This window comes from Taeniopygia guttata, chromosome 13 (genome assembly GCF_048771995.1).
Source record: "Taeniopygia guttata chromosome 13, bTaeGut7.mat, whole genome shotgun sequence".
NCBI lineage: Eukaryota > Metazoa > Chordata > Aves > Passeriformes > Estrildidae > Taeniopygia > Taeniopygia guttata.
In genome coordinates this window covers 16,976,569-17,004,359 of record NC_133038.1, presented here as the reverse complement: position 1 = coordinate 17,004,359, position 27,791 = coordinate 16,976,569, and the positions used below count along the sequence as shown (strand labels likewise).

Genomic DNA, 27,791 nt, shown 5'->3' with positions numbered 1-27,791 from the left:
AATGTCCGCTGCTGTCCGCTCATCCAGGCAGGTCTGCTCCATTGGGGCACACACAGCTTTCCTTAATGAACCCACACCGATTATTCCTCATCACACACTGGGCCAGCTCTGTCCCCTCTGGTGGAAACTGTCTTGAGTGCCAAACGAAAACCATCCTTTACTCCCCACTAATACTTGAGTCGGCAGGACAAAACAGCTGCAAACACAGTTACTATTTCAGTTCAAGAGACACTGAGTAAGAGATGGGGACATTCATGCCCCTCCCTGCGAGGCTGGGCTGCTGGAAGCACAGAGGGTAAGTGCAGCTCAATCCTGGAGCCCCTTTTGTAAGGCTAAGCCCAAGCACAAGGTGCCTGACGGTGAAGTCCCACTGCTGCTGAAGTCACAGGACTTGGGGCACCTCGTGAGAGCAGCACTGACTGTCCCAGAAGAGCCCAACCTCACCTGACACCAGAAACCTCCTTTTTGCCTGTGAATGAAGCACAAGTTCCAGAAAGTTACAGCTGCCTGGCTGTTCTCTCTGCAGCTGTCACAGGCAGTAAAGTCCTCATGTTCTCCATCAAAGGCCAGGAGACCAGGAACTCCATGTTGGATACTTTTCTGCTTTTATTTAAAAAAAAAATCCAGAACGGATCCAGTAACAGTTTTATTATCAAGGAAATTGTTTTACCATAAGCAGAGAACAGACACAGGATGGAGCAGAAGGCTTAGACAAGCAAAGTACTGAACTTCCACGCTGCCTCTTTTCTAAGAAATTATGTTACAGCTGAGTTTGAAGTAGCCCCTTTCCTTCAGAACAAAGGTACCAGCCTAGCTCAGGGCTCAGTGGTCTCCAGCAACATCCCCCGTCTTGCCCCTGCTGCCCCCAGGCCTCCACCTGCTCCAGCTCCTCAGATCCACAAGGAGGGGCCATGCAGGCCTTATTCTCCTCCCCCTTCCCAGAGAGCTTCCATCTCCACCCTCCAATTTCATGACATGGTTTCCAAGCTTGGATCTCGGATTTACTACACCATTGTGTCAAGTATTAAATGATCAGCCAGTCCCCAGGCGCTCAGGGAACACACCAGGGCCAAACTCGTAACTTTGTCTGGCATGAATTAACTTTCATCAAGTGACAATTTATCTAGCAGACACATCACTAAGTTTATACATTGAAGAATTTTATATATAGAATACTGCAAAAACACAGTAAGTCTGAATTCTGCCCCTTGCTGCTCAGGAAGGTCCCTTCTCTCCCAAGCATCAAGAAAATCGACCTCTTCATCATTCTCTCATCAAGGCAAGACAGAGACTTCTTATTGCTTCTCTTCCTTCTGATCTCCTGGACTTCCAGAACCCTCTCGCTCCGAGGCCATCTGTGAACAAACAGGTTTATCACTTCTGGTAACACACACTGCTTCTCCTGGCCATTTTCCCCTGGCTGGCTGCTCAGGTCAGCTCCAGCCTGGAGAACCTTCCCTTCAGTGCACGAGCAGTGTCCACTGAGAAGGGAAATCTTCTTATCTGCCTGAGCTCAGAGGGAGAGAACAATGTTCCTTTCCCAGGGGATGTAACAGGCTGACACTGCAGCACCCAAGGCTGGGTTTGACATCAGGAAAGCAGCTGTTCCCAATAAGGAGAGCTCAGCACCAAGGTCACCTGGGCACTGTGTCACTGCCATGCTGGGACACCTCCCCGCACAGGCAAGCACACCCTGGCCAGTGCCAGTGGGTGCACGGGCCTTCCACTGGGAAGGAGGGGGAGAAGAAAATCCCCAAGGCCTTTACTGTGGCTTTAGGCAGACTGAACAGGAATTGTCTTTTACAATCACTCTGAAGAAAGTTCAGGAGTTACCTTACTCCTTCAGGCACTGCATGCACTGAGGGGAAAGCCCACTCCTTACTCTTCTGGATGCTCCTTACTAGGAGTTTCCCCCCTTTCCAGGGAATGCAGTACAGTAACAGAACACCAGCCTGGAGGCATGGCTGGGATTTCAGGCTTTCAGCTCTCCCTGACAATCCACAGCTGTCCCTTCAGCCAGTGTCACTCAGAGGGAGCTGCACAGAGGCTCAGCACCACCTCCCACCCAAGAGTTCAGTGCCCTAACTCTCCCCATCTGAGGGTTCTGAAAGTGAACTGGCCATGCACGTACCTTCTTGTATGCCATTTCAAAGAGTTTCAGGGAAGCCTGCTGCAGGCTGGTTGCTGCCTGCCTGATGTTCTCTCCTGTTTCACTATCTTTACGAGCCAGAAGTTCTCTCATTTTAGCAATTTCTTCCTTTAATTTGTTGCACTGCAAAAAAGACACAAAGGTGAAACGCTGCACTTGGTCTGTTGTTAATCTCCACGCTGTCATTTCACCACCTGCTGGCCACCTTTGTGCCAGAAGCCATCAAGTGAAGCCTCAGAGTGAGTGTGCAGAGCCCAGCAGTGTGCCCAGCTCCCATGGGCACCTGTCCACTTCACTAACAGTGTCCCAGTTGGCATTAATGGGGCCGTTTGCTGTCTGGGCAGAGGTGCCAAGAACAGAGCTCTGCAGGGCCTGACCAGTGGCCAAGGCCGTGCTCTGTGCCTGGCACAGCTCACCTGGCACAGCCACGCCAGGGCAGGGGACAGCAGGCTGGTTTCTGTGGATACTGAAGGCCCTGCCCTGGTCAGTCCCTGTGCTGCCCGTGGAGCAGAGCTCAGAGCAAACCCGCAGAGCCATCTGTCAGTCCCTGCACAGGCTGGCACTGCCTCCTTCCCTGGCAGGCTGGAGAGGGCTCCTGGGCACAGCTGTGCCAGCAGGGATGGCAGACATGGGCACAGCTCTGCAGCACACCACAGGATGAGGACATGGAGTGACACCAACCATCAGCACCAGCCAGCACCGGCTGCCCCACCTCCCCAGGGGAGTCACAGGAAACAATCCCTGCAGGGAACAGGGTTCAGGCTCCGTGCTCCTGTGAGAGCAAACTCTCTCACTTAATTCCAAACAAAGAGACAGCCATTATCATGGAACCCCAGAATGGTTTGTGTGGGAAGGGACTTTAAAGATCATCTCCTTCCAACCCCCCCGCCATGGTCACTCAACCAAGTTGCTCCAAGCCCTGTCCAGCCTGGCCTTGGACACTGCCAGGGATCCAGGAGCAGCCACAACTTCTCTGGGCACCCTGTGCCAGGGCCTGCCCACCCTCACAGGAATGGCTTCCCTCCACGTATCCCACCCATCCCTGCTCTCTGGCAGTTTAAAACCACTGCCCCTTGTCCTGTCCCCATCTGCTGGCAGAGAAACAGCCTTTAACTGACAGGAGGCTACTACCAACAAACTCCAACTGTGCTCCCTCCGACACCTCAGAGCCCCCAGGAGCCCTTTAATTCTGCTTCCCAGAGTTGTTAAATTGGTACTTGGGCACACTCCTCTAAACTTGGCTTTTGAAATTCACATTGCACTGCCTTTGAGTGGTGTGAAAAGCACTCTTGGATATTAAATACCCATTTCATTTCTAAGAGAGAAAAACTGGAGTTAAGTGAGCACCGATTTTTCTTGCCCCCAGGTTCTTGGGTACAGTGCATGCACTGCCAGGAGAGCACAGCAGCTCTGCCCTGTCCCTCTGCTAACAAGGGCAGACCCTGTCCACAATCTCCAGCCTTGGAGCAAACCTCTCCTCTGACGAGCCAGCCACAGCACAGTCCTTATCACTGCACTGCAAGGCCACACCAAGGACACAGTTCTGTCAGAAACCTCTCATCAGCAGCTTCCCAGGCGCTCAGAGCCTCAGTGACACCAACCTGGCACTTTGCAGTAGGTTATTTGCCAGCACCCAAACCCTGCTCCCCTAAGGATGACTGTCCATCCTCCCCTCACCCAGTGAGTGCCACAGCCAGAGCTGCAGGGCTGTGCCACCTTCACCCAGCACGGAAACACGGCCAGAGCTGCAGCCACTGGCCAGAGCCAGCTGGGAGTTAAGTGGGAATGCGAGCAATGATTTTGTGAGGAATTTCATGTGCTGTAGCACTCTAGGGTCAGGAACCACCTACCTCATCTGCTGGCAGCTGATCCTTGAACTCTTCCATCTTGGACTCCGTGTCGTGGATGATGCCCTCGGCCATGTTCACGGCCTCCACGCGTTCCTGGGGTAGAGAGCTCATCAGGGCTGCTGCCACACCACTGGTGACACAAGGGTGGCATTGCACGCCCCAAACTGCCAAGTTCCTCTCAAGTTCCCACCCAGGGTCCTTCTTAATGGCACGAGGGCAAGAAGAAATGCAAGCAAACCATTTCTAGGTGCACTCCCCAGAACTACAAGTGACCAATGCATCACCATTGCTGGCACATGGGAAAGGACAGACACCTCAGGGACAGCACAGCACACTGGTCCATGGGAAAGCAGCTGAGCTTTTGGAGAACATCCTGAAGCTTCTCCAGCAACAGGGGCACCAGAGACAACTCAAATGCTGGGTGGTTTTACTCATGGTCCCTTATTACAAAAACTCCCATTTATGCATTCCTGATGCTTTTATGGCAGTAAAAGCAGGAGCAGAAAATGTAACGAGGCGGATGTTGAAAACTCTGGTTACCACCTTGCTCTGTGAGCTCACTGGACAGGGGTGAGTCCCACTTCAGGATAACAACAGAGAAGAACTTATCCAGCAATTCAAGATTCAAAGTAAGGCAGCAGAACAGTTTTCAGTGCAGCCTCTTTAGATGCCAGACCTTCCCCTACACTCCACTGCAATGATGAGGTTATTTGAACAGTGGGACTCTCAGAGAGAGGTCTTTGAAGGTTCTCCAGCAAACGTACAAATGCCCTGAGGCCAGGCAGAGCTGCTTCCTGGGGGTTTATTCCATGCCTTCGCTCCTTCAGTACTCTTTTGATCCCTTCCCTACTGGGGACAAGACTTACAGCACTGCCTGGACACCTGAGACAGGCTCCTGCAGACTGAAGGACACAAAGTGGATCAATTCCATGTGCCAGTTTCAGCAATCACTGAACACATGCTGGTGCCACATCCCAGAGTCAGTCTGCGATATGTCTGCTTCAAAATCAATGCTCTATATTTAGTTACATAATTCATTAGTACTACCCTTATTAAACCATGTAGTTCCAACCATTAATCCTGTGTGTATTACAGGTTCAGTCACTCCTCCATGGCAAGTGCTATCTCTCCTCAACAAGACCAGTGAGGATTTCCATCACCTCCTTCTGGCCTCACTTGCACTGAGGCCAGCACTGCTCACATGGACACAGCATTCCAGGTGCCAAATGCACAACCAAGGGGGACAGTGGAGAGCAGCGATGACAGAAACCCTCCCCAGAGCTGCAGAGCCGTTCGCCATGAGCAGCGGGCAGGTGGGTTTGCTCACTGCTGCCTCCAAATCCCAGGAATTCCTCAGGGAGCAGAAAAGTGCAGTCACACAGGGCAAGGTACCCAGCCTCAAAACCCAAATGCCTCAGCAAACACCTCTGTGCAACCCTGGAGTGTCAACTGCGTGTAAGGGAAGGAGCAGACTTGGTAAGAGCTCAGAGAGCAGAGCCCTGGGCCCCAGGGTGGGCACACTCAGAGCAGAGTGGTGAAAGCAGCAGGTCCTGTCAGCCATTACCTTTCTCCGCCTGTCCTCCTCCGCGTATTTCTCTGCGTTCTTCACCATATTCTCAATTTCATCCTTGCTGAGGCCACCAGAGGACTGGATAACAACTGCAGCAGAGAAGAATGTGAATAAAGGATCTACTCCCACCTTTGAGGAAAGAATTATTCCCCAGCCTAACAGCAGCAGCCTCACTCACAGTCTGCAGCCACAGAGGCCCTGTGGGCAAGACAAAAACTGTGACTCTTCAAAGAGCCACTGATACTGCTGGCAGGTGAAAGCCTCATCTCCAGGATCTGCAACTCCCCAGCTCCACCACACATTCCCTGCCTGCTAGCCTGCAAGTCACTCTGGCCAGTCCTCACTTAATCCTCCTAGACAGTGAGGGTGCACCAAAACCCTCAAACCAAAGGAGCACCCCAGATTAGAACCACAGAACTAAAATAAAAGTTAAAAAAAAAAAAATCAAAACTAAAACCCCTCAAACAAACAAGCAAACCCTCCAGCAAAACCCCAACCAACAACAAAAAAAAAAAAAATCCAAAGAGAAGGAATGGTTTCACCAAAGATTCCTTTCCCTGTTGGAAAACAGCCCAGGCTTGGTGGCAGGGTAAGACAACATTCCCCACCCAGCTCCTCACATTGCCCTTAATAAGGAATGGAACATGATTCTATGGGCAGGCTCTTACACGCCCCCTCCTTGGTAATTTCCTTCTATTAGTGTCAAAAAGCACAGTCTAGATTCAGGCTTTACTGCAGGAATTAGTCTAATTTCATTGAAAGAGAACCAATATGCAGGATATCTCAATTCCCACAAAAGTGCATGCTACTATCACCATTTAAAGGAACTTTTCTATGGAATATTTTTGTCAATGGTACAGAACCCTGAACAAAGACACACACAAAGAGGTTTCGTTTGGATACTTATGTGGGATGAGCAATTCAGCTTTGTAATTAGGACCACATCTACCTACAGGTGGGCAGCTAAAAGTAATTCTGGTTGCCTGTCATCAGGAGCCTTTTACTCAGCAGCAGAATGCTGCCACACATTTAAGACCTCCAAGGAAATCCAAGAAACAAGCAGGGTGGTTTTGGCCCCAACCTGTTGCCAAAGCACCAAGCAGTGTGATTAAAAGCAGCATACACCTTCCAGCTGTGCACAGTTAATACTTCTGCTAACTGGAGCACATCACTGCTCAAGGGTTCTCTCCAAGTAACAGCTGAAGGGCAGTACAGAGGCTTCCAGTGATACGGAAGAAGAGAGTTTTATCTTCTATCAGGGGAATCTGTAAATGCTTAAAATTAACCTCCTGAACCCAGCACAGAGCTTTAGAAACTGTCAGCTATGTCATTAATTACCCCAGTACACAGGGCCCGACATATCACTCTATCACAGACCAGAATACACTGGTCTATACAACCTGAACTCCCTAAGCCTCCTGCCAGCTGGAGACACTTCCAGACTAAACAGAAGAAAACGGACAAGGTGGTTACAGGGAAAACCTGATGCTTCAAAATACCCCAGTCTCCAGACCTTTATAATGTAGTAACTACAAACAAACAGGGTCTCGGCACAGGGCTGGTCTGCTCAGTAGTACATGACACACCCTGAAGTCAGAGATCCTCCTGATTTGATTCTCCCTTCAAAGCTGCCACCTTCATGCAGCCAGGCTCACAGACAGCAATCCCTGCGTGTTCCTAAAGAAACAGCACTCCCACATAGCTCAAGGACAACTCATACACAGGGCTGCATTCCAAACTCCAGCTTCTGTCCCCTCAGGGTAACACAAGGCACACATGACTGCCCCAAACACCTCGGTGACAGAGCACAGCCCACCAACACCAGTGACCCTGCAGTGAGCCACCCTGTGTGCCCAACACCTGGGCACTGGGACACAGCTGATCCATACAGGAAACCCAGGAAACAGATGCACTCTGCTCTCGTGTTGCTGCAATCATTCCAGATGGCAACACCAAGGCAGGACTCTCACAGGGCAAAACCACTCGGAATGTGGTGAAACCCTGCCAGTGAGAGCGGCCTTGACATTGGCATAGGCAGGTGCTTCATCTCTGCCTATCATGCAAGGAGAGCATCCACTGGCAGCAGGTTACTGGAGAGGGCAAAGGCTGTGTGCCTACAGAAGCTTTGCTGCCCTACAACGAACCCACAGCTCAGCTCTCACTTATCCCTTTGCCCACCCTCCTTTCCAGGGGAGACACAGGCTCAGATGACTTCAGCTGCATCTGTGCTGCACTGGCAACAGCCTGAAGAGTGGGGGTGACCCAAGCATGGAGCCACATGCTCCATCCCCACCCTGACTGTGGGACACCATCCAGGCAGCACTGGAGCACACTCCACTCCCCCTGGAGTGTCCCCCCCTCAGCACCCCCTGCCCCAATCCCCGCCAGGCCCAGGGCACTCACTCTGCTGCTCCCGCCCGGTACCCTTGTCCTTGGCTGACACGTGCACGATGCCGTTGGCGTCGATGTCGAAGGTGACCTCGATCTGGGGCACTCCCCGCGGCGCCGGAGGGATCCCGACCTGAGCAAGGACAAGGGCTGGCATCAGCTCCCACAGGGACACAGCTCAGGGGACAAGGGCTGGCACATCACCCTGGGGATCTGATGCTGAATGAACCACCAACCAGCCCTCAGAGCTGAGTCCTCTAAGTGCCTGTTGGCACCATGCTGTGCACTGAAACCTGGTTTCTGCCCTGGAAAAGTGCACAGAAATCACAAGAGAACCCCCAGGTTTGGTTCCAAGGTGGTACAGGTTCTGCTTTATTGTTACACAAGCCCCTCTTCCATAGCTCTGGCAGGATGCTCTATTTCCTCAGTTCTGGACATAGATTTCACTGGCCACCTCTGGGAAACCATTTTAAGACAGTGAGAGGCAGTACAGCTTCCTTCAGAAGTACAGAAGGGCAACGTCCTTCCCTTCTGCAGGGCTTTTCCGAGGAAGTTCACACAAACTTGAACAGTTTAACCTGCCAAACTTTACCAGTACTAATCAAATCCATTTTGTTCAAGGAGCTGGTTGGGCAGCCCCCCTCTGCTCCCAGCAATCCTAGAACACATCTGTTCCCCAGGGAGCAGGGTGTGGGCTCAGTTCACAAAGTCTCCACACAATTCTTCAGAATGATGTGTTGACAGTTTAACATCATGGCACACACACTGCAATCCCACAAACACACATACTGGGGTACCCTGGCTCACACCAACTCTGCTCCCAGAGTCTCACTAGGCTAAATGGGCATCCCTGGGGACTGCAGGTATCCTGGAGATGCTCCAGCTCCCACCTTGGCTACACTAGAGGAGAGGCCAGCATTCAGATTATCTGCTGGTACTGCACAGGATTTTTTATACCCAGAGAGCCCTTCCTGCTGAACCAGGCCCAGCAGCCCGAGTGCCACATTGAGAGTGCTCAGAAACTCTGAGTTCCATCTTCAATGCCCGTTGGTCCTCAGTCACAGAAAGGCTGTCCTATGGCCAGGCTGTGCCTCTGGAGGCTGCTTTTGTACTAGAAAGGGGTCAAATGTCTTCTGTAAGATGACTTCCCCTCAGCACTGCCTTCAGGGGGCAGCTGAAATGGAGAAGGCTCTGGATGTCTCCAAGAAGGTCAAGTCTAACGTCAAGAATAGAGAAGCCAACGTACCAATGTGAACTGGCCAAGCAGTTTGTTGTCACTGGCCATCTCTCTCTCTCCCTGGCACACTTTGATCTCCACTTGTGTTTGCCCATCAGCAGCTGTAGAAAACACCTATGGAAAAGGAAGTTACTGTATAGCTAATCAGAACACAAACATCTGCAGTTACAAGCTGACTGAACAAGGAAGCTGCTTGGAAGGAAAAATCATTAAATGCTTGCTGCTCCTCTGACAAAACTCCAGGGCATCAAGGCTTGCAAGAGCCAAGCCACTGTTGTTTTGCCCTGTATACACCTGGGGACACAAAAACTGGCCATCTGTGGCAGGAGCAGGTTCCAGGGCAGCCACCACACCCCAGAAAAATCTCCCCTGAAGCAGCAGGCTCCAGCCCACACCCCAGGCAGCTCAGGTGCTATCAGAGAGCACACAGCAGCAGGCCCAGACAGAGCCAAGGGAAGGAAGAGATCACACCCAAGGCACCAGGACATTACAATGCAGAGAGAAGATAACCCCTTCCCAGGCACTCAGCCAAGCAAGGGCTCTCCCATGGGCGTGGTGCTCAGCCTCAGAAGGGCTCCACACAATCCTTCTTCGGAATGATGTGTTGACAACTGACATCATGGCACACGCACTGCAACAACCCTCACCAGGCCACAAACCCCTGGCCTGTCTTGTCATCCTTAACTGCCCTCCTCTCTTGGGCACAGCGATAACCAGAAATACTCAGTGGCTGACATTAAACCTGATTTCTCCACTGCTTCTCTTGTCAGCTGAGGAGGCAAAACCATCTACTGTAATGCTCTGGGTGGCCTTTCCCAAGTTGTCTGACAGCACCAGCAAAGTCCCACCCATCCATAGTCAACTCTTACCTGGCTCTTCTTGGTGGGGATGGTGGTATTCCTGTTGATGAGCTTTGTGAAGACACCTCCCAGAGTCTCAATGCCCAGGGAGAGGGGAGTTACATCCAGCAGCAGCACATCTGTCACATCACCAGCCAACACTCCACCTTGGATAGCTGCTCCAATGGCCACAGCCTCGTCAGGATTGACGGCTTTGCTCGGAGCACGGCCAAACAATTCCTGCACAGTCTGCTGCACCTGAGTGGAGACACAACACAGCTCATCCACGGGAGAACCACCATGGCCACAGCAGCCTTGGCTCAGCTCTATGTCCTTATGCTGCTGCTGTGATGGAAGCCTGAGACAGAAACACTGAGCCTCAGCTCTGTGCCTGCTCCCTCACTGCCCACCCTCCTGCACAGCACTGAATGCTCTCATTCCAGCCCAGACAGCCCCTTCTCCAGAGGCTCTGTGTGTGCCAGCTGCAAGGCAGCCCCTTCAGTGCCTTCACACAGCCCAGCCACATTCCAAGGGGATCCTTCCAGGCTTATCCGGGAGTCAAGGACTGCTCCCTGGGAGCTGTGCAAGCCAACACTGAGCAGGACACAGCTGCCAAGGTCAGAACAGCTGTGGAAGAGCACAGGGAAGGCAAAAGATCCAGCAGCACAGTTCATGGTTTTTGTGTGCAGTAAAGGGAAAAAAAAGGGAGTTGTGTGAAGAACAGTATTTTCCAACTCTTTATTTCAGCAGAGGAGATGTGCTTTGTCAGCACTCTGAGCTCTGCTGTCAGCTCTGCCCTGCTCAGCCCATTCTCCAGGACTGTGCTCATGATCCCAACAGATTTCACGCTGAAGCATCCAGACAGGAATGCATGGAGGGTCTGCCCCAGAGCACAGCTCAGAATTGCCCTCCTCTGCCCTACAAGGGAAGGCTGTGGGGTGGGGCCTTCTCTCCGAGTAGAGGTGCTGGGCACACCAGCCCAAGTTAGTGGGATGTGGCTGGAAAATTGCTGGAAGCAAACACCCAGCTGTGCACTGCAGCCAGGAGACACCTGCCCAGAGTGCTCATTACAGAGGAGGACTCTATGTGTGAACATGTAATTAGATGCAAGTCTTTTCCTCCAGAGGTGTATTTTACAGTACAAAGCAATACCTGTAACCACCCACAGTCCACCTCCCAGAGTACTGGCCATGAGAGTGCTCCACAAGAGCCACATTCCCTCCTAGCAGGGAGAAGAGAGCAGAACAAGGTACCCAAGAGAAGGCTTGGCTGTGTACAACACACTGGCACCAATTTCAGAGGCAGAGCTGTAACTACAGGCACTCAGGAAAGCATTCTGTCAGCTCAAAGCTACACATGCTGGGGGTTATGAGGGGAAGAAGGAAAAATGAAAATCAGTATTTAAGCTCTGTCTTCCACCCCTGAAGGACACACAGTATTTCAGGAAAAGATTTTGTGTTTGTCATCACTTTATACATAGGTAATCACACCACTTTTCCCTTATCCAGCTGAAACAACAAGGACTTCGGGAACATACAGCAGTTACTCCACCTGAGCTTTGGCCACAGCAGGAGCTTCTGTTTATCTTGCTGCTCTGGCTTCCCTGCCTGGCTGACCTTCTGCTCACACCAGTATCACCTCCAGCCACCAGGGTCATTAACACAGGCGGGAAAAGCTCTCCACCAAACCCCAAATCAACCCCAAGCAGGACCATGTACACACCTACTGTCCTAAAGAGAACCTGCAAATCACAAAGCAACCAATAGTCCAAGCCTGAGTGATCCCTCTGGAGGGAGACTTTGGTGCTCTCTGCAGGAAAGGCCAAGCTGTACCCTTGGAGGGAGCAGTGAACATCCCTGTTCAGCTCTGAATGGAGGAGCAGCAGCAGGCATGGCTGGAACAGGAGCAGTAAATCACCTGCAGGCAGCACTAATCTGCACAACTGTGCATGTCAGCACAGCAGGCTTTAAAGCTACCTGCTGAGCTTATCTCCACACAACCTAAGGGCCAGGCTTTAGATAAGGAGTCTCTGCAAGCGCCAGCTAAATGGGCCTGCCAACACCAGCCTCCAACAGGTAGCTCTGATTACACACAGCCAGCAGGTACCAGAGGGGCTCTGCTGGTGGAGGATCTTCACAGCTGAAGTGCTGGAAATCCCTTGGAAGGCACAGATTGCTGACAAGTGGCGGCCACTGAAATGCACCGTTACGACACTGAGTCCACAAGAAGAGGAAATGCCCTGCACTTCCCAGCAATGCTGCCTGTGTCCAGCACACACCAGAGTGTCGGGCTGCAGATGGACTTTCACCTCCCAGCACGTCCACCGTGACTCTGCACAGCGCAACTCCAGCCCCCAGGTCCTAGCTGGGCAAAGCAAACAGAACAAGAGGCCCCGGGCACTGCTCCCACGGGACCCTCAGCACTGAGTTTGCCCTCAGCACTCCCAGCTCCTCTGTCCTGATCCCCCAAACTGCAAGCACAGGGCAGCTGTGCCAGCCCTGCCTCAACAGGCCCTGAGCTCATACCTTTGGCATTCTGGTCATGCCACCAACAAGGATGACTTCCCCAATGTCACTCTTGCTGACTTCAGCATCCTGCATGGCTTTCTGGCAGGGGGCCACTGTCCTCTTGATCAGGTCAGCCACAATGCCCTCGAACTGCGCCCGACTCAGCTTCATGTTCAAGTGCTTTGGTCCAGAGGCGTCCATGGTCAGGTAGGGCAGGTTGATGTCGGTCTGTGGCATGGAAACAGGCTCAGGGAAAACCAGGAATGGGCTTTACATCACCTTACAGGTTCTGTTTGGCCTGTACTGAGGTATCTGCGTGGCTGTTCACCCTCCAGCCCAGTTTAAGTGGCAGCAGGTACACCTCTATGTTTGACATTTCAGAAATAAGACAATTAATTTGTTCAATACCTCATGGTTACAACTGTTAAACCCCAGTTTTAAGACTGTGTTGCTTCAAGGTCTTTCACTGTTGAGCAAAACAGTTTGTCACAGCCAGGAAGTAAGAGCAGTAACACTGGATGAGACAATCTTAATGCTGCTCCTTCAGCATAACAGAGAAGAAAGCCCATCTGCAGAGTTCCAAAGGTTCTGCCAAGTGACTGATACTCCACATGAGTTAAATTCTTTGAAGGTATTTCCTTCCCTCCTGGCTGCTCTCTAAATGCCAACAGCTCATGTTCAACAGCCACTCTGCTTCAATTTATACTTATATTATATTATTATACTATTAGTTATTATTTATATTTAACACAAAGTTAATTAGAGCAAGGAACCATAATCCCCACTTTAATGGCTGCTTGTCACACGGCTGGATTTTTAAAGTAAATCTTATACTGAAATCATCTGATTCAAGTGCTATGTCATGCTGATGTCAAAAGACACTACAATCCAAAGCAATTAAAACATTAGTGCTTAATCTCTAGAGATTTTTACACAAGAATTAAAGCCATGCTGCTGACTAGAAGTGTGTGTTCACTTTATACACAGCATGGTCAGAAGTATTAGGGAAAAACAGGACCAAAAGCAAGTTGTTTTCACTTCACTGCTAAAGACGTAAAGAATTCAGTCTTTCCTGGTATGAACAAACTACATTTGCCAGCTGTTGAGCTCATAAAACAGAGCTTGCTATGTCTCTGGCAGAACTATGCAGCCATTGTGACTGCTCTCAGCTCCTTGCTATGAGCTCCCCACTGGCCAGCAAAAAGACCACCATCAGATAAAACTGAAGATGCTTATTCAGAAGCTAGAACTTGGCAGACTCCCCATTTCAATTACTACATAATTGACCTTAATTTCACTTAGCCAAGACTATTACACTCCCAACTTGCTGCTTCTTCAGTAATGAATAAAAGACATGCTTGACTGCATTAATATACAAAGTTGATGGAAAAAAGGAGGGAGGGTCACTGCTGCCCACTGTCCAGCCAACTTGTCTATAGGCAAGTAAGTCAAGATTCTGTATAGGAATTACTACACAAATTAGCTGTTTCAGTGGAATGAGTAGCACCAAGGTTTTGGAACTGCCTGCACAGAGCTGTAAGTGGTCCCAGTAACCCAGCAGCACTAGCTAAATTCCCTGATGCCCATCACACTTCTGAAGTACAGAACAGGTTGGATAGGTCACATTCTGCAAGATCAGAAGGTGTAGTGCCAGAAAAAGGGCAAAAACCAGCACGCAACAACTCAGCTTCCAGCAGCTCTCTGTCGTCTGAAAGCCCACCCGGCTGAGTGACCTCCTGTGCCAGTGATGCCACTGGGTCACACAGAAGAAAAAACAGTGTCAGAGAGCTTAATAAACAAAGCCAGTGCAGAACTCAGTGTCTCCTGCTGCTGTAGTGCATGCTTGGGATCCAGACACATACCTGCACAGATGATGAAAGCTCACACTTGGCCTTCTCTGATGCTTCTCTCACCCTCTGAAGGGCCATGTTGTCTTTAGTCAGGTCAACTCCAGTCTGAGTGACAAAAACAGGGTTAACAGACTCTCAGCACCTGCTCAGGAGCTGCACTTCACCTTCTCAGAGCTCTTGACTGAAAAGCTATTTTTAGAGCAGACTGCCATGTGCACTGTGCTGCTCTCTCCCTGCTGCTAGGGGTAGTCAGCATTTCCAGTCTGCCAGCCCTCTCTGCTCTGCAAGTGATCATACAGTGAATTACAGACTGGACCTTGAATTCTGTGCTGCAGCACAGAATAAGACAGGACTGAATTAGCAAAGGAATTGGAATTACATGGCCGTTTCCTCCCAGCAACCCTTGTTTGTCTCTGTCCTGTCTTTCAGGACATTCAATTGCACCACACATGTTTACTTTTAAAAGTAAGCAGACTGTGTATAGGACAGTCCTGCTACACCAGAGCCAAAATGGCAGAAGTTCTGCTATTCTCTGTCTTCCAAGAAAGGAATAATCCACTTCAAGAAAAGAAGTGGAAGAAGTGGAAGCCAGGCTAAACAGTGTCTAATCCTCTTAAATTCCAGCAGCACCAGAGGTGACAAGTCCTAAGAATTTAAGAGAATGCTCATTCTTCTAAAGAAGTGAGGCTGAAAAGCAGTAACACAGGACTGTGCTCTCAAGAAACATCTTACCTCTCTCTTGAACTCTTTCACAATATACTGTAGCAAAGCCTGGTCAAAGTCTTCTCCACCCAAGAAAGTGTCACCGTTGGTGGACTTCACCTCAAAGACTCCCTTCTGGATTTCCAACACAGAGATATCAAAAGTGCCACCACCTAGGTCGTAGACTGCGATGCTGCAGGGAGAAGCAGGACGAAATTACTTTCTCGGCAAAGATGAGTGGCTCAGAACACCCTCTCCTCAAGAGATGATGTGCAGAACGCACACTGGTGCCCACGCAAGTTCAAAGCCTCTCTAAAGACAGCAGTGAACAATCTCAAAATGTCCATACCCCCTGAGCACTCAAATCCATGTGGGGGACCCAGAAAATGTGCTGCACAAAGCCTGACCTTGCCAATTTTTTCAGAGGGTAGATCCTGCCTCTCCAAAATGATACATTCTCAAATTTAATGACAAGCAGGGACACCAGAACTATTATGAAATGTTTTTTTCCCCAAATGTTTTAAATGTAATGAGACTTTCCCAGCATTATCACTACCTCAGAAATACAGAATGTCTAACAAAAGCCTGCACTTCTGTACCCACCCCTGACAGCAACAGAGGACGATGCAGGCAGGGGAGCTGCAAGCCATGGACAGCTGGCACAGCTCAGCACAGCTCAGCACAGCTCCTGTGCTGCCCATCAGCACCTCTAGTGACAGCCAGCTGTCCTCAGCCACACCCACCACTGCCACCGGCAGGTAAGGAAATTAAATTGACACTCAGGTTGGATAATTAAGTTGTAGCTGCAAGTTATGAACTCTCTTTAACAAGGCTGGTTGGCACAGAACAGAGATGACATTACAGAGCTCTCACTCGCAGCTGAGTCCACCTTGGATGAACTCCAAGTAGTGCTCTAAAACCCAGCAAGCAGAGGAGGCAAATCCCAGCAGGTTTATTTCAGAGGGTTGGTGTTATGCACTTACACTTTGTCTTCAGACTTGTCTAGCCCATAGGCAAGTGCAGCTGCTGTGGGCTCATTAATCACCCTCAGGACGTTCAAGCCAGCAATCTGCCCAGCATCTTTGGTAGCCTGAGGAGGAATGAGGAGAGTACTGACTGCCCAGAGAAACTGAATGCAATTTATGAGCCTCAACATCTCCCAGCCTGATGAGTACCTGTCTCTGAGAATCGTTGAAGTATGCAGGGACTGTGATCACGGCGTTCTTTGCTGCATGTCCCAGGTAATTTTCTGGAAGAAAAAGGAGACAAAACAGAAGTTGTCATTCAAAGAATCACAGAATGGGTGGGAAGGGACCTTACAGCCTATCCCATTCCATACCCTGCAAGGGGTAGGGACACCTACCAGCCTGGCCTTGGACACTCCCAGGGATCCAGGGGCAGCCACAGCTTCTCTAGGCACCCTGTGCCAGGGCCTGCCCACCCTCAGAGGAAGAACTTCCTCTTACTGTCTAACCTGAACTCACTCTCTTAGTTTGAATCTACTGCCCCCTGTCCCATCACTACATGCTTTTGTAAGTAGTCTCTCTCCAGTAGTACCTAGTTTGAAATTATTTCTCCCAACCAATAGAAGACAGGCTTGCTGTTTTCTGGGAAAACGCAGAGGGAGCTGTGCAGCATTCCAGCCCTTTCACAAAACACTGAATAGTTTGTAGACTTCTGGCAGCATAGCAATGCAACTCTGCAATTGCATCAGTGACTGGATGCCACTGTAATGAATTATCTGAGAGCTTGGCTTTTTATTGCATGAGACTGAACCTGTACTCGGTTTACTGCATGTGATGCACTAAAAGTGACTCATTTTCATCCCATTTACAGAATCTGTTACACTTAGACAGCACAAGCAATGTACATATACTAACTTTATAAGTATTTGAGACACCAAGTCAGAAAAATATATATCACATCCTATTTTAAGGTCTCAAAAAAGAGAAGTCACCAAATGCACATTGAAACCTACTAAAAGATACAAATGTGCACAAGGCAGTGTGGATGCACAGATAGGACTCATGGCTGTGCAGCAGTCCTGCACAGAGCTTACACACTGCACTGCTCTCTGCTGCCTGCAAAGCCACTGCTGAGGCCATGCAGCACCCAGGCCAAAAGCCAACACCCCTCCAGGAAGCAGATCCCTGCTGAAGGCAGATCAAAGTAAGTCAGATCACTTCTAGATGTTCACACACCACGTACTTGTATTTTACTACTGGTGGACCTCTAGCAAGTGCCCAGGACCTAATACAGAAAATACAGTAATTGATGAAGCTTCAGTCCTGCTCTCCTCATGCTCAATGGACACAGTGTTTAACAAGTGAGGGTGCAGAAGGCACTACTGACTGTTCCCCCTCTGTGCTACACTCAGGTTCCCCAGAAACCCCTTAAGGAATTGAGAAAGAGAGGACTATTTCCCCAGGCCAATAGGTATTTTACCCTAGTGAAGATTTAAAGTCACCACTGGCTAATTAGCTATTAGGGCACAACAGTGGGGTCCCTTGAACACTCCCTCTCTCCCTGTGTGTCACATACCCAGGAGCTGAACAGGAACAAAGCCACTCCAAGCCTGGCTGCCCCAGCCTGCGCTCAGCAGCAGCCAGGGAGGCACATAGACTGCAGCTTCTGGAAATGGAGCTCCCCCTTCTGAGTGCAAATTCAATTAAAATCAGAATCAAACCAATCAGCAACCAATTCTGATATCAGTATCTTTTAAGTAAAGCACTGATATTTTGCCAGAGATCCAAGACTGAGGCAGATACTGATCTTCCTTAAGGCTTCCTAGGAGCCCACCCTGTTCCCTTCCCCCATCCACAGCCCTCCTCTTCCAAGAGAGAGGGTCTGGTACCAAGAAAGCAGTGTTATGGCTGCAGCACTTCCACATACACAGCACAGAGACAGCAAACAGCGAGCTGTACCAACCTGCAGTCTCCTTCATCTTCATGAGGACAAAGGCACCGATCTGGCTGGGAGAATAGAGCTTCCCATGAGCCTCCACCCAGGCGTCCCCGTTGGAGGCACGGACAATCTTAAATGGCACGTTCTTACTGAAAACCACAAAACTCACACTCAGTTTCTGCAGCAGCACAAACCCCATACCACCAGTATCAGCAGATAAACACGTGCAGCTCTAAACAAAGACACTGAACTCGCCACAGAGCCTCAGATCCAGAGTCCCAGAGGTACCAATGACAGATTGCTGCTGCCAACGCTTACACAATACAAATAATGTGCATATACCACCTTTATAAGTGAGACAAGTCAGACATATATGCATTACACCCTATTTAAGGTCTCAAAGAAAGAGAATTAAGTCATCAAATGCACAGGCAGGACTCATGCCTATGTACCAGCCCCGCAGAGAACTTACACACTGCATTGTTCTCTGCTGCTTTAATCAGACACCTCATCTAATCACAGGCCTGAGGTATGATCACACAGCTTTGATTGCAAATATCCTCAAGAATTAGAAAAGTCTGCACTGCAAGCACCATGAAGTCTTTTTTCTTCTTCTCTAGAAGCCTTAATGTGATCAGCAGTGAGTGCAGCTAAATACAGCCTGGCCCTCAGACAGAAGCACTGCAACCTCGAGAGCTGAGGGCACAACGTCCCCCAGAGCAGGGCTGTGTTCGGAAGCAGAGCAGGTCACGCTACCCCCATGGTGTTTGCTGCCCTGGGGCTGGCAGTGGCACTGTCCCCTCACTCACATGTCCTTCTTCACTTCAGCGTCGTCGAAGCGGCGGCCGATGAGGCGCTTGGTGGCGTAGAAGGTGTTGTGGGGATTGGTGACCGCCTGGCGCTTGGCCGGCATCCCCACCAGGCGCTCGCCCTCAGCCGTGAACGCCACCACCGACGGCGTGGTCCGAGCGCCCTCCGCGTTCTCCAGCACCTGGGCACAACGGCAGTGTCACAGACACACGCTCACCTCAGGGCCACACTGGGGACACCCCAGTGTAACATGCCTGATTTACTCACTTTTGCTTGCTTCCCTTCCATAACGGCCACGCAGGAGTTGGTGGTACCCAGGTCAATCCCAATAACGGCGCCTTTGATTGCTTCTGAGCTGGACAGCACATCACGGGAAAGCAAAATTACCATTAAAGAAAAACAATTAATTGCAAAAATATGTCCAGTCCCAAAGACAGGACAAAGTGATTTTCCACTCATGTTGAAGCAGATCCAGGCTGTATCCTGACCTAAGGTGTTCTCTGACTTACACTGAAATTTAGGCTTGTGCCTCTGTTCTGAACCGGATGACTTACAGGTACACTTTACTTGTTAAGATAAGCATATAAAAATATTATTCTTCTCCAGAATATCTTTATTTCATATATATATCTTCTTAACAACCCTTGAGAGTTTGGTATAAAAAAAGTCGTAACTAATTTTGTCCCTACAGACAGGAGTTGTTTTGGATTACTTTTGATCACAGAATCCCAGACTGGTTTGGGTTGCAAGGGACCCTGAAGCTCATCCAGTGCCACCCTCTGCCATGGGTAGGGACACATTCCACTATTCCACAGTGCTCCAAGCCCCAGTGTCCAACCTGGCCTTGGACATTTCAAGGGATCCAGGGGCAGCCAGAGCTGCTCTAGGCAACCCTGATGTTCAAACTTGTTTGAAAACGTTAATCTGGAATGAAAACACAAATAAACTGCATTTGTTTATTTATCATGGCTTAGCATGGGGAGAAGAATCCACAGTGATAAATCACTTGGCCCATGCAGGGTGCTCTGAGCCAGAGCCAAAGCAAACCACATTCCTGATCCTCAGGAGCAACAGGTGAATTTAGCCCTGAAAAATGGGAACGGTTCTCATACAAGACAAATTTGAACCCCTTCCTCCTGTCTGAGAAGAGGGCATTACCCCCTCTGAAGCTCAGAGAATCCCTGAACATCAAACAAACATCTGAGTAAGTCATACAACCAACTGCTCCCTTCTCCCATTATCTTGCAACAAGGAAAATGAGTGATTCAAATGCACATTTGAAATTAATTTTAACTGCAGGGGAATGGATCCAGGCATCACCCATACCATGTCAGTGTAAAACACTTTGTCCCAACAGCGTTTGGATTACTTTCTGGTTGGTTTTAATCAAACAAAGCTCAGCAACCCACATTTTGTGGGCACTGCTAGTGGGGGAAGCAGCAGGGAACAGCAATTCTCAAAGCTCCCCAGGAAAGAAACAAGATATTAAGAAACAGCCTTAGAGATGTTACCTGGAAAACTGGAGGAGGTTCCAGTTTTATTCTGCTGGTTTGGCTCTGTTACCCAATCCCTAGCTCCAATAATCAGTTCTGGTGTCAGGAAGAGAGTAAATATAAACACCAACAGCCAAACATGACAACCCCAAGGAGCACTTACGCATATTTCCTGCTGGATGCTGCTCTGAGAACGTTTTGGCTGAGTCCATTCCAAAATGTCTGTGAAACAGAGACATTCAAATGAGAATTTACTTAAAAACATCAAGAGATCTTCAAACCAAGGTTTTTAGAGGCAATGACAGAAGCAACACTGTCCTACTACAGTGTACCCTCTTTAAACACTTAACTGCAAATGAACTTTAGCAAGACTCAGACTGACATAAACAGCCCCCCGAAATACTGCACTAATTATCTGCCACAACCCGAATTTCTATGACCAGAACCGAGGTATTTCCCTCATATAATACAATCTGTGAGGATGCTACCAGGCAAAAGACGTCTCAGTAAATCAACATTGAGCCTTCAGCATTCCACGAGCAGCAGCAGATAAACATTAACCCCATTTCCCAGAGCTTTGTGCCTGGTCAGCAACCAAAGCCCCACTGCCTCTCCCTGAGGAACCTGTAGCTGAGATTTTGCTGCACAGCTCCAGCTCCGCCCCAGCCTGACCGCCTCTCTGCACGTGCAAAGCAGCATCCTGGGGAGCTCGGGAAGCATCAGCCCTCTTTCTGATTAAGAACGAACTTCGAAAAATATATTTTCATGTGAACAAAAATGAGCCACGGCTACTTTGCTGATACTTAAAGACGTACGGCCAGGCGCAGTGCATGGAGGGCTCAGCCTGCGACAGAGCAGAGCCATCAGGGCCCGCACAGCGATCTGCGCTCTCCGCTTGTCCCTAAATCGCCCCACGCGCCCCGCGCTGCTCGATCCCCGCCGTCACCATCACATGCGCGGTGAGGAACCGAGCGACCTTACCACAAACCTCCGTAACACAGAACAGACCCAAACACAGGTAACACGGGTTCCTCTACACCCCCCAGGCCCGCATCGCCCCGCAGCCATATGAGCTGCTCTTAATAAAATCTGCGCACTGAGGAGCCGCGGCCCGGGACCGGACAGGGCTCTTCACTACTGCCTCAGCCGCGGTGCGCTGCCCCGGCCCCGTGTCCGGCCCGCGGTGCGCTGTCCCGGCCCGCGGTGCGCTGTCCCGGCCCTGCCCCGTGCCCGGCCCGCGGTGCGCTCCCCCGGCCCGCGGTGCGCTCCCCCGGCCCTGTCCGGAGCGCTCGGGCCCCGTGCCCGGCCCGGCCCCGTTCCCGGCCCGCGGTGCGCTCCCCCGGCCCTGTCCCGGCCCGCGGTGCGCTCCCCCGGCCCCGGCCCGGCCCCGGCCCGGCCCCGAGCCCGGCCCGCGGTGCGCTCCCCCGGCCCCGTGCCCAGCCCGCGGTGCGCTGCCCCGGCCCCGTGCCCAACCCGCGGTGCGCTCCCCCGGGCCCTGTCCGGAGCGCTCCCCCGGCCCGTGCCCAGCCCGCGGTGCGCTGCCCCGGCCCGTGCCCAGCCCGCGGTGCGCTCCCCCGGCCCTGCCCCGTGCCCAGCCCGCGGTGCGCTCCCCCTGTCCCATCCCGCGGTGCGCTGCCCCGGCCCTGCCCCGGCCCTCGGTGCGTTCCCCCGGCCCGTGGTGCGCTCCCCCGGCCCTGCCCCGGCCCGGCCCGCGGTGCGCTCCCCGGCCCTGCCCCGGCCCTGCCCCGGCCCGTCCCTCAGGGCGCTGACCTGCGCGGGGCGCGCGGGCGGCGCGGGCGCGGCGCGCGGCAGCAGCAGGGGCAGGCGGCTCGCGCTCAGCATGGCGGCGGCGGAGGACGGGCGCGCGGGGCCGCGGCTCTTCTGGAAACCTCCACCCACGTGGGCCGCGGGGGGGCCGGGACGCGCCGCAGGACCGCCGCTGGGGGCTGACCCAAATAATGCCTGATCGCACCGCTCGCTTTCGGCGGGCCGCTCGGACTCCGGCACCGGCGGCACAGCTCCGCGGCGGTTTCCCGACACAGATACACAGCTCGCTGTACCGGCTGCCGCGGGCCGAGGCGGGACACGGGCAAAGGAGCGGCGCGGTGCACACCGGCGCGGCTGTGGCAGCTCGGGTCCTGTGGCGGCCGCGCACTCAAGGTCGGACAGGATAAAGCGCACGGCGATTGCAGCGGCCTTGCGTCAGGCCCGTGCTGCGCATGCGCGGAGGGCCGGGGCCGTGCCGCCCCTCACCGCGCATACGTGTGTCAGCGGCGGGTCCCTCAGCGCGGCACAGCGCGGCCTCCGAGCCCAGAGCGGCACAGCGCGGCCTCCGAGCCCTGCGAGCCGCGCTCCGAGCGGCACAGCGCGGCCTCCGAGCCCTGCGAGCCGCGCTCTCACCGCCCCGAGCGGCACAGCGCTGCTGCCGAGCCCTGCGAGCCGCGCTCTCACCGCCCCGAGCGGCACAGCGCGGCCTCCGAGCCCTGCGAGCCGCGCTCTCACCGCCCCGAGCGGCACAGCGCTGCGCCGGCAGCTGCGCTCGGGAGCAGCCGTGCGGCTCCACACCCATACGGGAGCTCAAAGAAACACCTGTGCGGCTCGTGAAGCGATATGCGGAATAAATAAATAGACTCCACAACTCGATATAGTTATGAAGTGGGTATGTATAACAGCGCTCGGCACAAGTGAGATAACTCTCCGAAATCTTGTGCCCCGAGCTGAAGTCTGCCCCCCAATTTTATTCACAAAGGTGTTCCATATGCAATATATTACACAACTTTTCTATGCATATTCAACCCCTGGCCCTGCCTGTCTTCTCCTCTCATGCTAAATAGGTCCACACCTTTCTGGGCATGCGTGGTTTTTTGTGGGGGCTTTTATGGGGGTCTCTGGTGGTCGTTGAGCTTTAGACCATCATCTTCCTCTGCATTGAACTTTTGAACTCTTCTCCTCTGCACTTGCGCTTTTGGTCCCTTGCTATCTTATCTGGATAAGTCCATCATCCTTGACATGTTTAGAGACAGAGGGGCTTCCTTGTCTGAGTTCTTTGCATTCCTGTTTTTTTCTGGTATTTGTCTTTTTGCAAGAAGCTTTAAAGATCTTTGTTTTCTTTCCTATGCCTTTCATGCAGAGGTTTCTTAAAATTCAAGACATGATTCTATAAACATGATACATTCATTTTTGATATATTCATTTTTGATACATTCATTTTTGATACATTCATTTTTGATACATTCATTTTTGATACATTCATTTTGTTAGCTCAAGTGATCTCTGGAAAATCTTTCGTTTCACTCGGAACCCGTACGTAAGCTCAAAGAAGTACCTGTGCGGCTCGAAACCCATTCGTGATCCGCCCCAGAGGACAAACAGCACTTTAAATCAAACCAAGTAGCTGCCATGACACCTGTGTCACCCCTCGTGCTGTCACAGCCCCCCCGGCTCAGCCCTGAGGGTGCTCGTGGCCAGCAAAGGCCCAGAAGCGAAATGGGAGCCCAGCCCGTGGCAGTGAAGGGAGCAAGGGGCAGTCAGCAAGAGGCCTGGGGCCACCAGTGCCCCCCATAGCTCCCAGGACGCTGTGGCGCAGCCAGCTGGGAGCAGCCTCTGCTCTGGCCTCACAAGATCCTGCAGCTCCCCATGTCCAGGGAGCTCTCCCAGCCTGGCTGCCAGCTCCAGCTCCTTATGCTGTCACTCGTATTCCCGATACAGAATGCCCCTTCAGACCCTTGGAGCTCGTTTCAGACGCTGGAAGGCACTGGGGGGTCTCCCCACAATAGAGACTCCCTCTCTTCTCCGGGAAGAGCAGATCCAACTCTCTCAACCCGCCCACACAGGCGAGCTGCTCCCCTTAGCAACCTGGTGGCCTCTGCAGCAACACTTCTGTGTCCTGATGCTGGGGACACCTGCACTCTAATCTCTGCTCCAGGTGTGGCCCTGCCTAAGCAGGTTCACTCTGCAGGGTCAGGATCCATGTGGGGCCGGTCAGTCCCAGCTGCTGTGACTGGGCAGGATTAGTGCACCCACAGGATCACCAGAGTGTTTCCCATGGCTCACAGCTGTGGATGTGGTAGTCTGGCCAGAGAGCGAGAAAACCAGACAGGTGTCACACTGCAACACGAAATAACTCACAGAAGCAGGCTAGATGTAAAAGGAAAGAAAACCCAAAAAAGCAAACTTTATTTTCTGACTCCAGTATATATACAATAACATAAATGACAGTGGATTTGAGGGTGAAACTGCCACCTCTCCAACCACACTGGTCAAACCAACAGTCCATCAATTCTCTCCACCCACAAAGAAGAATGCAAAACAATCATTATTTACATGAACATGCATGAGAAAATTCAGTTGAAATATACTTTTAAAACTATCAAAAGAACAGGGTGACAGACAGGTTTTTCCAGAATCGTCCTGAGAAACTTTAGGGAGTTGAAGTTAAAAAATAATAACTTATTATTATAAACAACCTTTCCTACTTTCTATTTTCTTGTTTTTCTCAAGGATTGTTTATAAGAAGGGCATCTTGTTAATTAGCCAATCAAGTGAAATGTATTAACTAAATTGTCGGAATCTGTGCTATTGATGATTCCGAGATTGTAGAAAGTCTCTGTCTGTCAGCCCCGTTGCCAAAGCAGAAGCCATAATTGGTCTGTGCTGGTTTCAAGGTTGTTTATTCTGTTTATCTCTAACATGTTCTGCTGCCCTGCCGCAGCTCTGTCCTGCAGGGCAGCGTGTGGGGCTCTGCCCTCAGTGGGATGGTACAAACATTAAATACCACAAACTACCTGTGCTGGATTTACAATAACGTGCCAATATCTGTCACCTACGTTGGACAGTGTGTCCCCAGCCTGAACCAACAGAAAAATGCCAACCCCACAGTGAAACATGGAGGGCATGAAGAAGGAGAAAAAGGACAAGGCACACCCAATTTCCTCCATCTTGTCCCCTTTGAACCCCTAATCTAGAATCTTAAAATTTTACTTTTTCACCCGTGCCACACTTAATTATTACTTATATCAAACACTCAGAGATTGTAATTCACCCTGTAAGATTGAAAACTCTTTTCCATGGACAGAGATCACAGACAGTGTCTCTGGGGGCTCTGTCCAGGGCGGTTCCTGACCCCTGCCAGGGTCCCAGGGCAGCCAGGGCAGCCAGAGGGAAACCCTGGATTCCCACACTAAATGACCAATGAAATCTACCTGGATCGGAACAGTTTCTAAAAAGGAGCAGTTCCAAATACATGGTGCACAATATACCCATAACCTTCTGATGAGTCTGTCATTTCTTACTCGATAGCAACACACAACCGCCTGACTTCATCCCGCGGCCATCTCTGCTGATGGAAAGCTGAGTCCTCCATGGGCCAGCTCCAGTGTGGCAGGAGGGTGCCCGTGCCAGGCTCTGCAGTGGCCAGGCAGGGGCAGCAGCCGGCCGTGCTAGCGCTGCTGCCGCTCTGAGCCACAGCAGAGTGACAGCTTCACTGCCGGCACGGCAGCTCCCAGCTCTTGGCAAGTGCAGACACCCTGGGAAGCAGCTCCAGGAGCTCTGCTGCCCTTCCCCTCCAGGGGAGGAAGGAAGGGAGCAGGGTTGCTGTCCCCTCAGAGCCCCTGGCTGTGATGGGAGCAGCTTGTGCAGCGCCCATGGAGCGACAGGCACACGTATCAGCAGTCTAGAGAGGGGCTAAAAAGAGGAGTAAAAGGAAATTCTGCTCTGAAGGTCACCAAATCCCCCTGTGACTGCTCCTCTGTGGGGTGTGGCCTGCAGCGGCCCATGCTGGGGTCTGGTGACTTGGGGTGTCAGTGCATGAAGCGTGTCCATGTTCCATGTCCCTCTGTGCCCACAGCAAAAAGCCAGCACACACCTTCAGCCTTCACTCCTCAAGTGCAACACCTTCTCCTGCTCTCTTTGGGCTTCAGGCTGCCTCGGGTGCTGCTTTCAGCTGCCCCACTTGCAGTGGAGTGCAGTCCTATGTCCCCACACACTGATCCCTCAGGAGGGGCCTGCCTCATGTCCCATCTGCTCCCCAAACTGAGCTCCACAGTGCTGGCCAAGCACACAGCCATAGCCCCTGGTGGCAGCGGGCTCACAGCCCCAGCAGCCCTGTGAGAGCCCCAGAGCTGCCACCCGCTGCCTTCAGGTGAGCCAGAGCACACTGCAGTGGGCAGCATCAGCTCCTGGGCTTGCACTCCCCTTCCCTCGGCCCTTCCTGGCAGGGAGGGGACTGCAGACCAAGGCTGTGTGATCCCTCCTCTTGGACAATCCACAGCAAGGACCTGGCAGCCCTTCCTGCAGTATGGCATGGGTAGGGACATGGGCACGGCCCGTGGCAGCCCGAGGAATTTCCTCCCCATGAACTGCTGCCAGACACGAGGCTGCTAGGGAGCACTGGAGAGGCTGTTCTTGCAGCCCTGGGCAGGTGTGAAGGCAGAGCTCCTCAGGGAAATCCCATCCCTGCTCCCACTGGGAAATCCCATCCCTGCTCCCACAGGGATCAGCAGCAGAGCATTTGTAGGAGCACAGCAGGGCCATAACTCCATCCCTAAAAAGCCTCCAACCTCAGGGGTGCACTTGTCAGCCCCGCAGGCATCTCTCTCAGAAGGATGTCACTGGGAATTACAAAAATGGAAGGAATTATCCTGAGTTTTTCATGTAAGCAGCACATCAGAGGCATCTGGCAGTGCCAAGGCAGTCCCAGAGCTGCTTCCAGTGTTTCAAGGCCTGTCGGGTGGGCTCCACATTAACTCCTCCACCCTCCTTGTTTCCCAGGGGCAAGGATTTGAGAGCAGCTCCTGTTTTCTGGGCCCACATGCACTGAAGTTATCCTGAGTGATGCTGGCCTGGCTTGAGGTGACTGGGTGTGAAAAGGCTCATTGAAGCAGCTGCCAAAACAGCCACACTTCAGCTGCTTTCCTGCTCGCTGGGTGGAAGGAAATGGGAAAAGCAGTGATGGATCAAACACAGCATGACATCAGGCAGCACCCTGAGTCAGGCTGAATCACACTGTCCCCCACGCTGTGTGTGCAGGAGGGAAGAGCAGCCCTGGGATCCAGGGTTACCCTCCAGGCTCACCTGGCTGGAGGAGAGGGGCTCCAAAGGACAGGAGCAGTGGGAAGGGGCAGAGGGCAGAAATAAACCCACTGCAGGGGTGGGAGAGATGGAGGTGTTTCACTCAGGTGTTTAATTGCTCCAGTGGTGCAGTGAAGGATCAGATGCTTGGCTAAGTAATCATCGCAGGGGAACCACACAGGAGCACAAGGACTTAGGGTGGGCATTCAGCACAGAGCTGGTCACCCTCCAGCATCCTTTCCATGCTTCCCTGGTTTCACCCCCATGGTCCCAGTTGGGCTGGCAACAGGCATCAGCCTGGAGAACACCACAGCATAAATTGGAAAGTAACCCTGAGGCAGCAAAGGCAGCAAGAAGGCAGCTGGGAGGTGCCTGTGTCTGCCAGCAGCTCACCGGCCTTCCTACAGGGCAGAGCCCTGTCACT

General features: G+C 51.9%; 1 protein-coding gene and 2 non-coding genes across 3 annotated transcripts; all 3 read right to left on the bottom strand.

Moving 5' to 3' along the window:
- Positions 1-633: 633 nt before the first annotated feature.
- HSPA9 (heat shock protein family A (Hsp70) member 9) lies at positions 634-22,500 on the bottom strand. Its single transcript, XM_030283748.4, has 17 exons — positions 22,070-22,500; positions 20,463-20,521; positions 19,074-19,161; positions 18,806-18,987; positions 18,021-18,145; positions 16,268-16,341; positions 16,076-16,182; positions 15,123-15,285; positions 14,403-14,495; positions 12,559-12,768; positions 10,064-10,291; positions 9,204-9,308; positions 7,973-8,090; positions 5,564-5,658; positions 4,000-4,092; positions 2,132-2,272; positions 634-1,355 (listed from the first exon to the last, which is right to left on the bottom strand). Exons 1-17 carry the CDS (start codon positions 22,139-22,141, stop codon positions 1,296-1,298), a joined length of 2,013 nt encoding a protein of 670 aa, XP_030139608.3. The 5' UTR covers positions 22,142-22,500; the 3' UTR covers positions 634-1,295.
- Positions 8,649-8,717, bottom strand: LOC115497170 (small nucleolar RNA SNORD63). Its single transcript, XR_003962741.3, has one exon. It is a non-coding gene; the product is annotated as a small nucleolar RNA SNORD63 (small nucleolar RNA).
- Positions 9,749-9,820, bottom strand: LOC115497171 (small nucleolar RNA SNORD63). Its single transcript, XR_003962742.4, has one exon. It is a non-coding gene; the product is annotated as a small nucleolar RNA SNORD63 (small nucleolar RNA).
- Positions 22,501-27,791: the final 5,291 nt, after the last annotated feature.

What these genes read in the sequence shown, in the direction of transcription:
- HSPA9 (XM_030283748.4), bottom strand. Translation starts at nt 22,141, where the DNA reads ATGCTGAGCGCGAGCCGCCTGCCCCTGCTGCTGCCGCGCGCCGCGCCC. An exon ending in GCATCCAGCAGGAAATATGC is followed by an intron (nt 19,162 to 20,462) that starts GTAAGTGCTCCT and finishes TGTGCTGTCCAG; the next exon opens with CTCAGAAGCAATCAAAGGCG. An exon ending in TCCCCACCAAGAAGAGCCAG is followed by an intron (nt 9,309 to 10,063) that starts GTAAGAGTTGAC and finishes CCTTTTCCATAG; the next exon opens with GTGTTTTCTACAGCTGCTGA.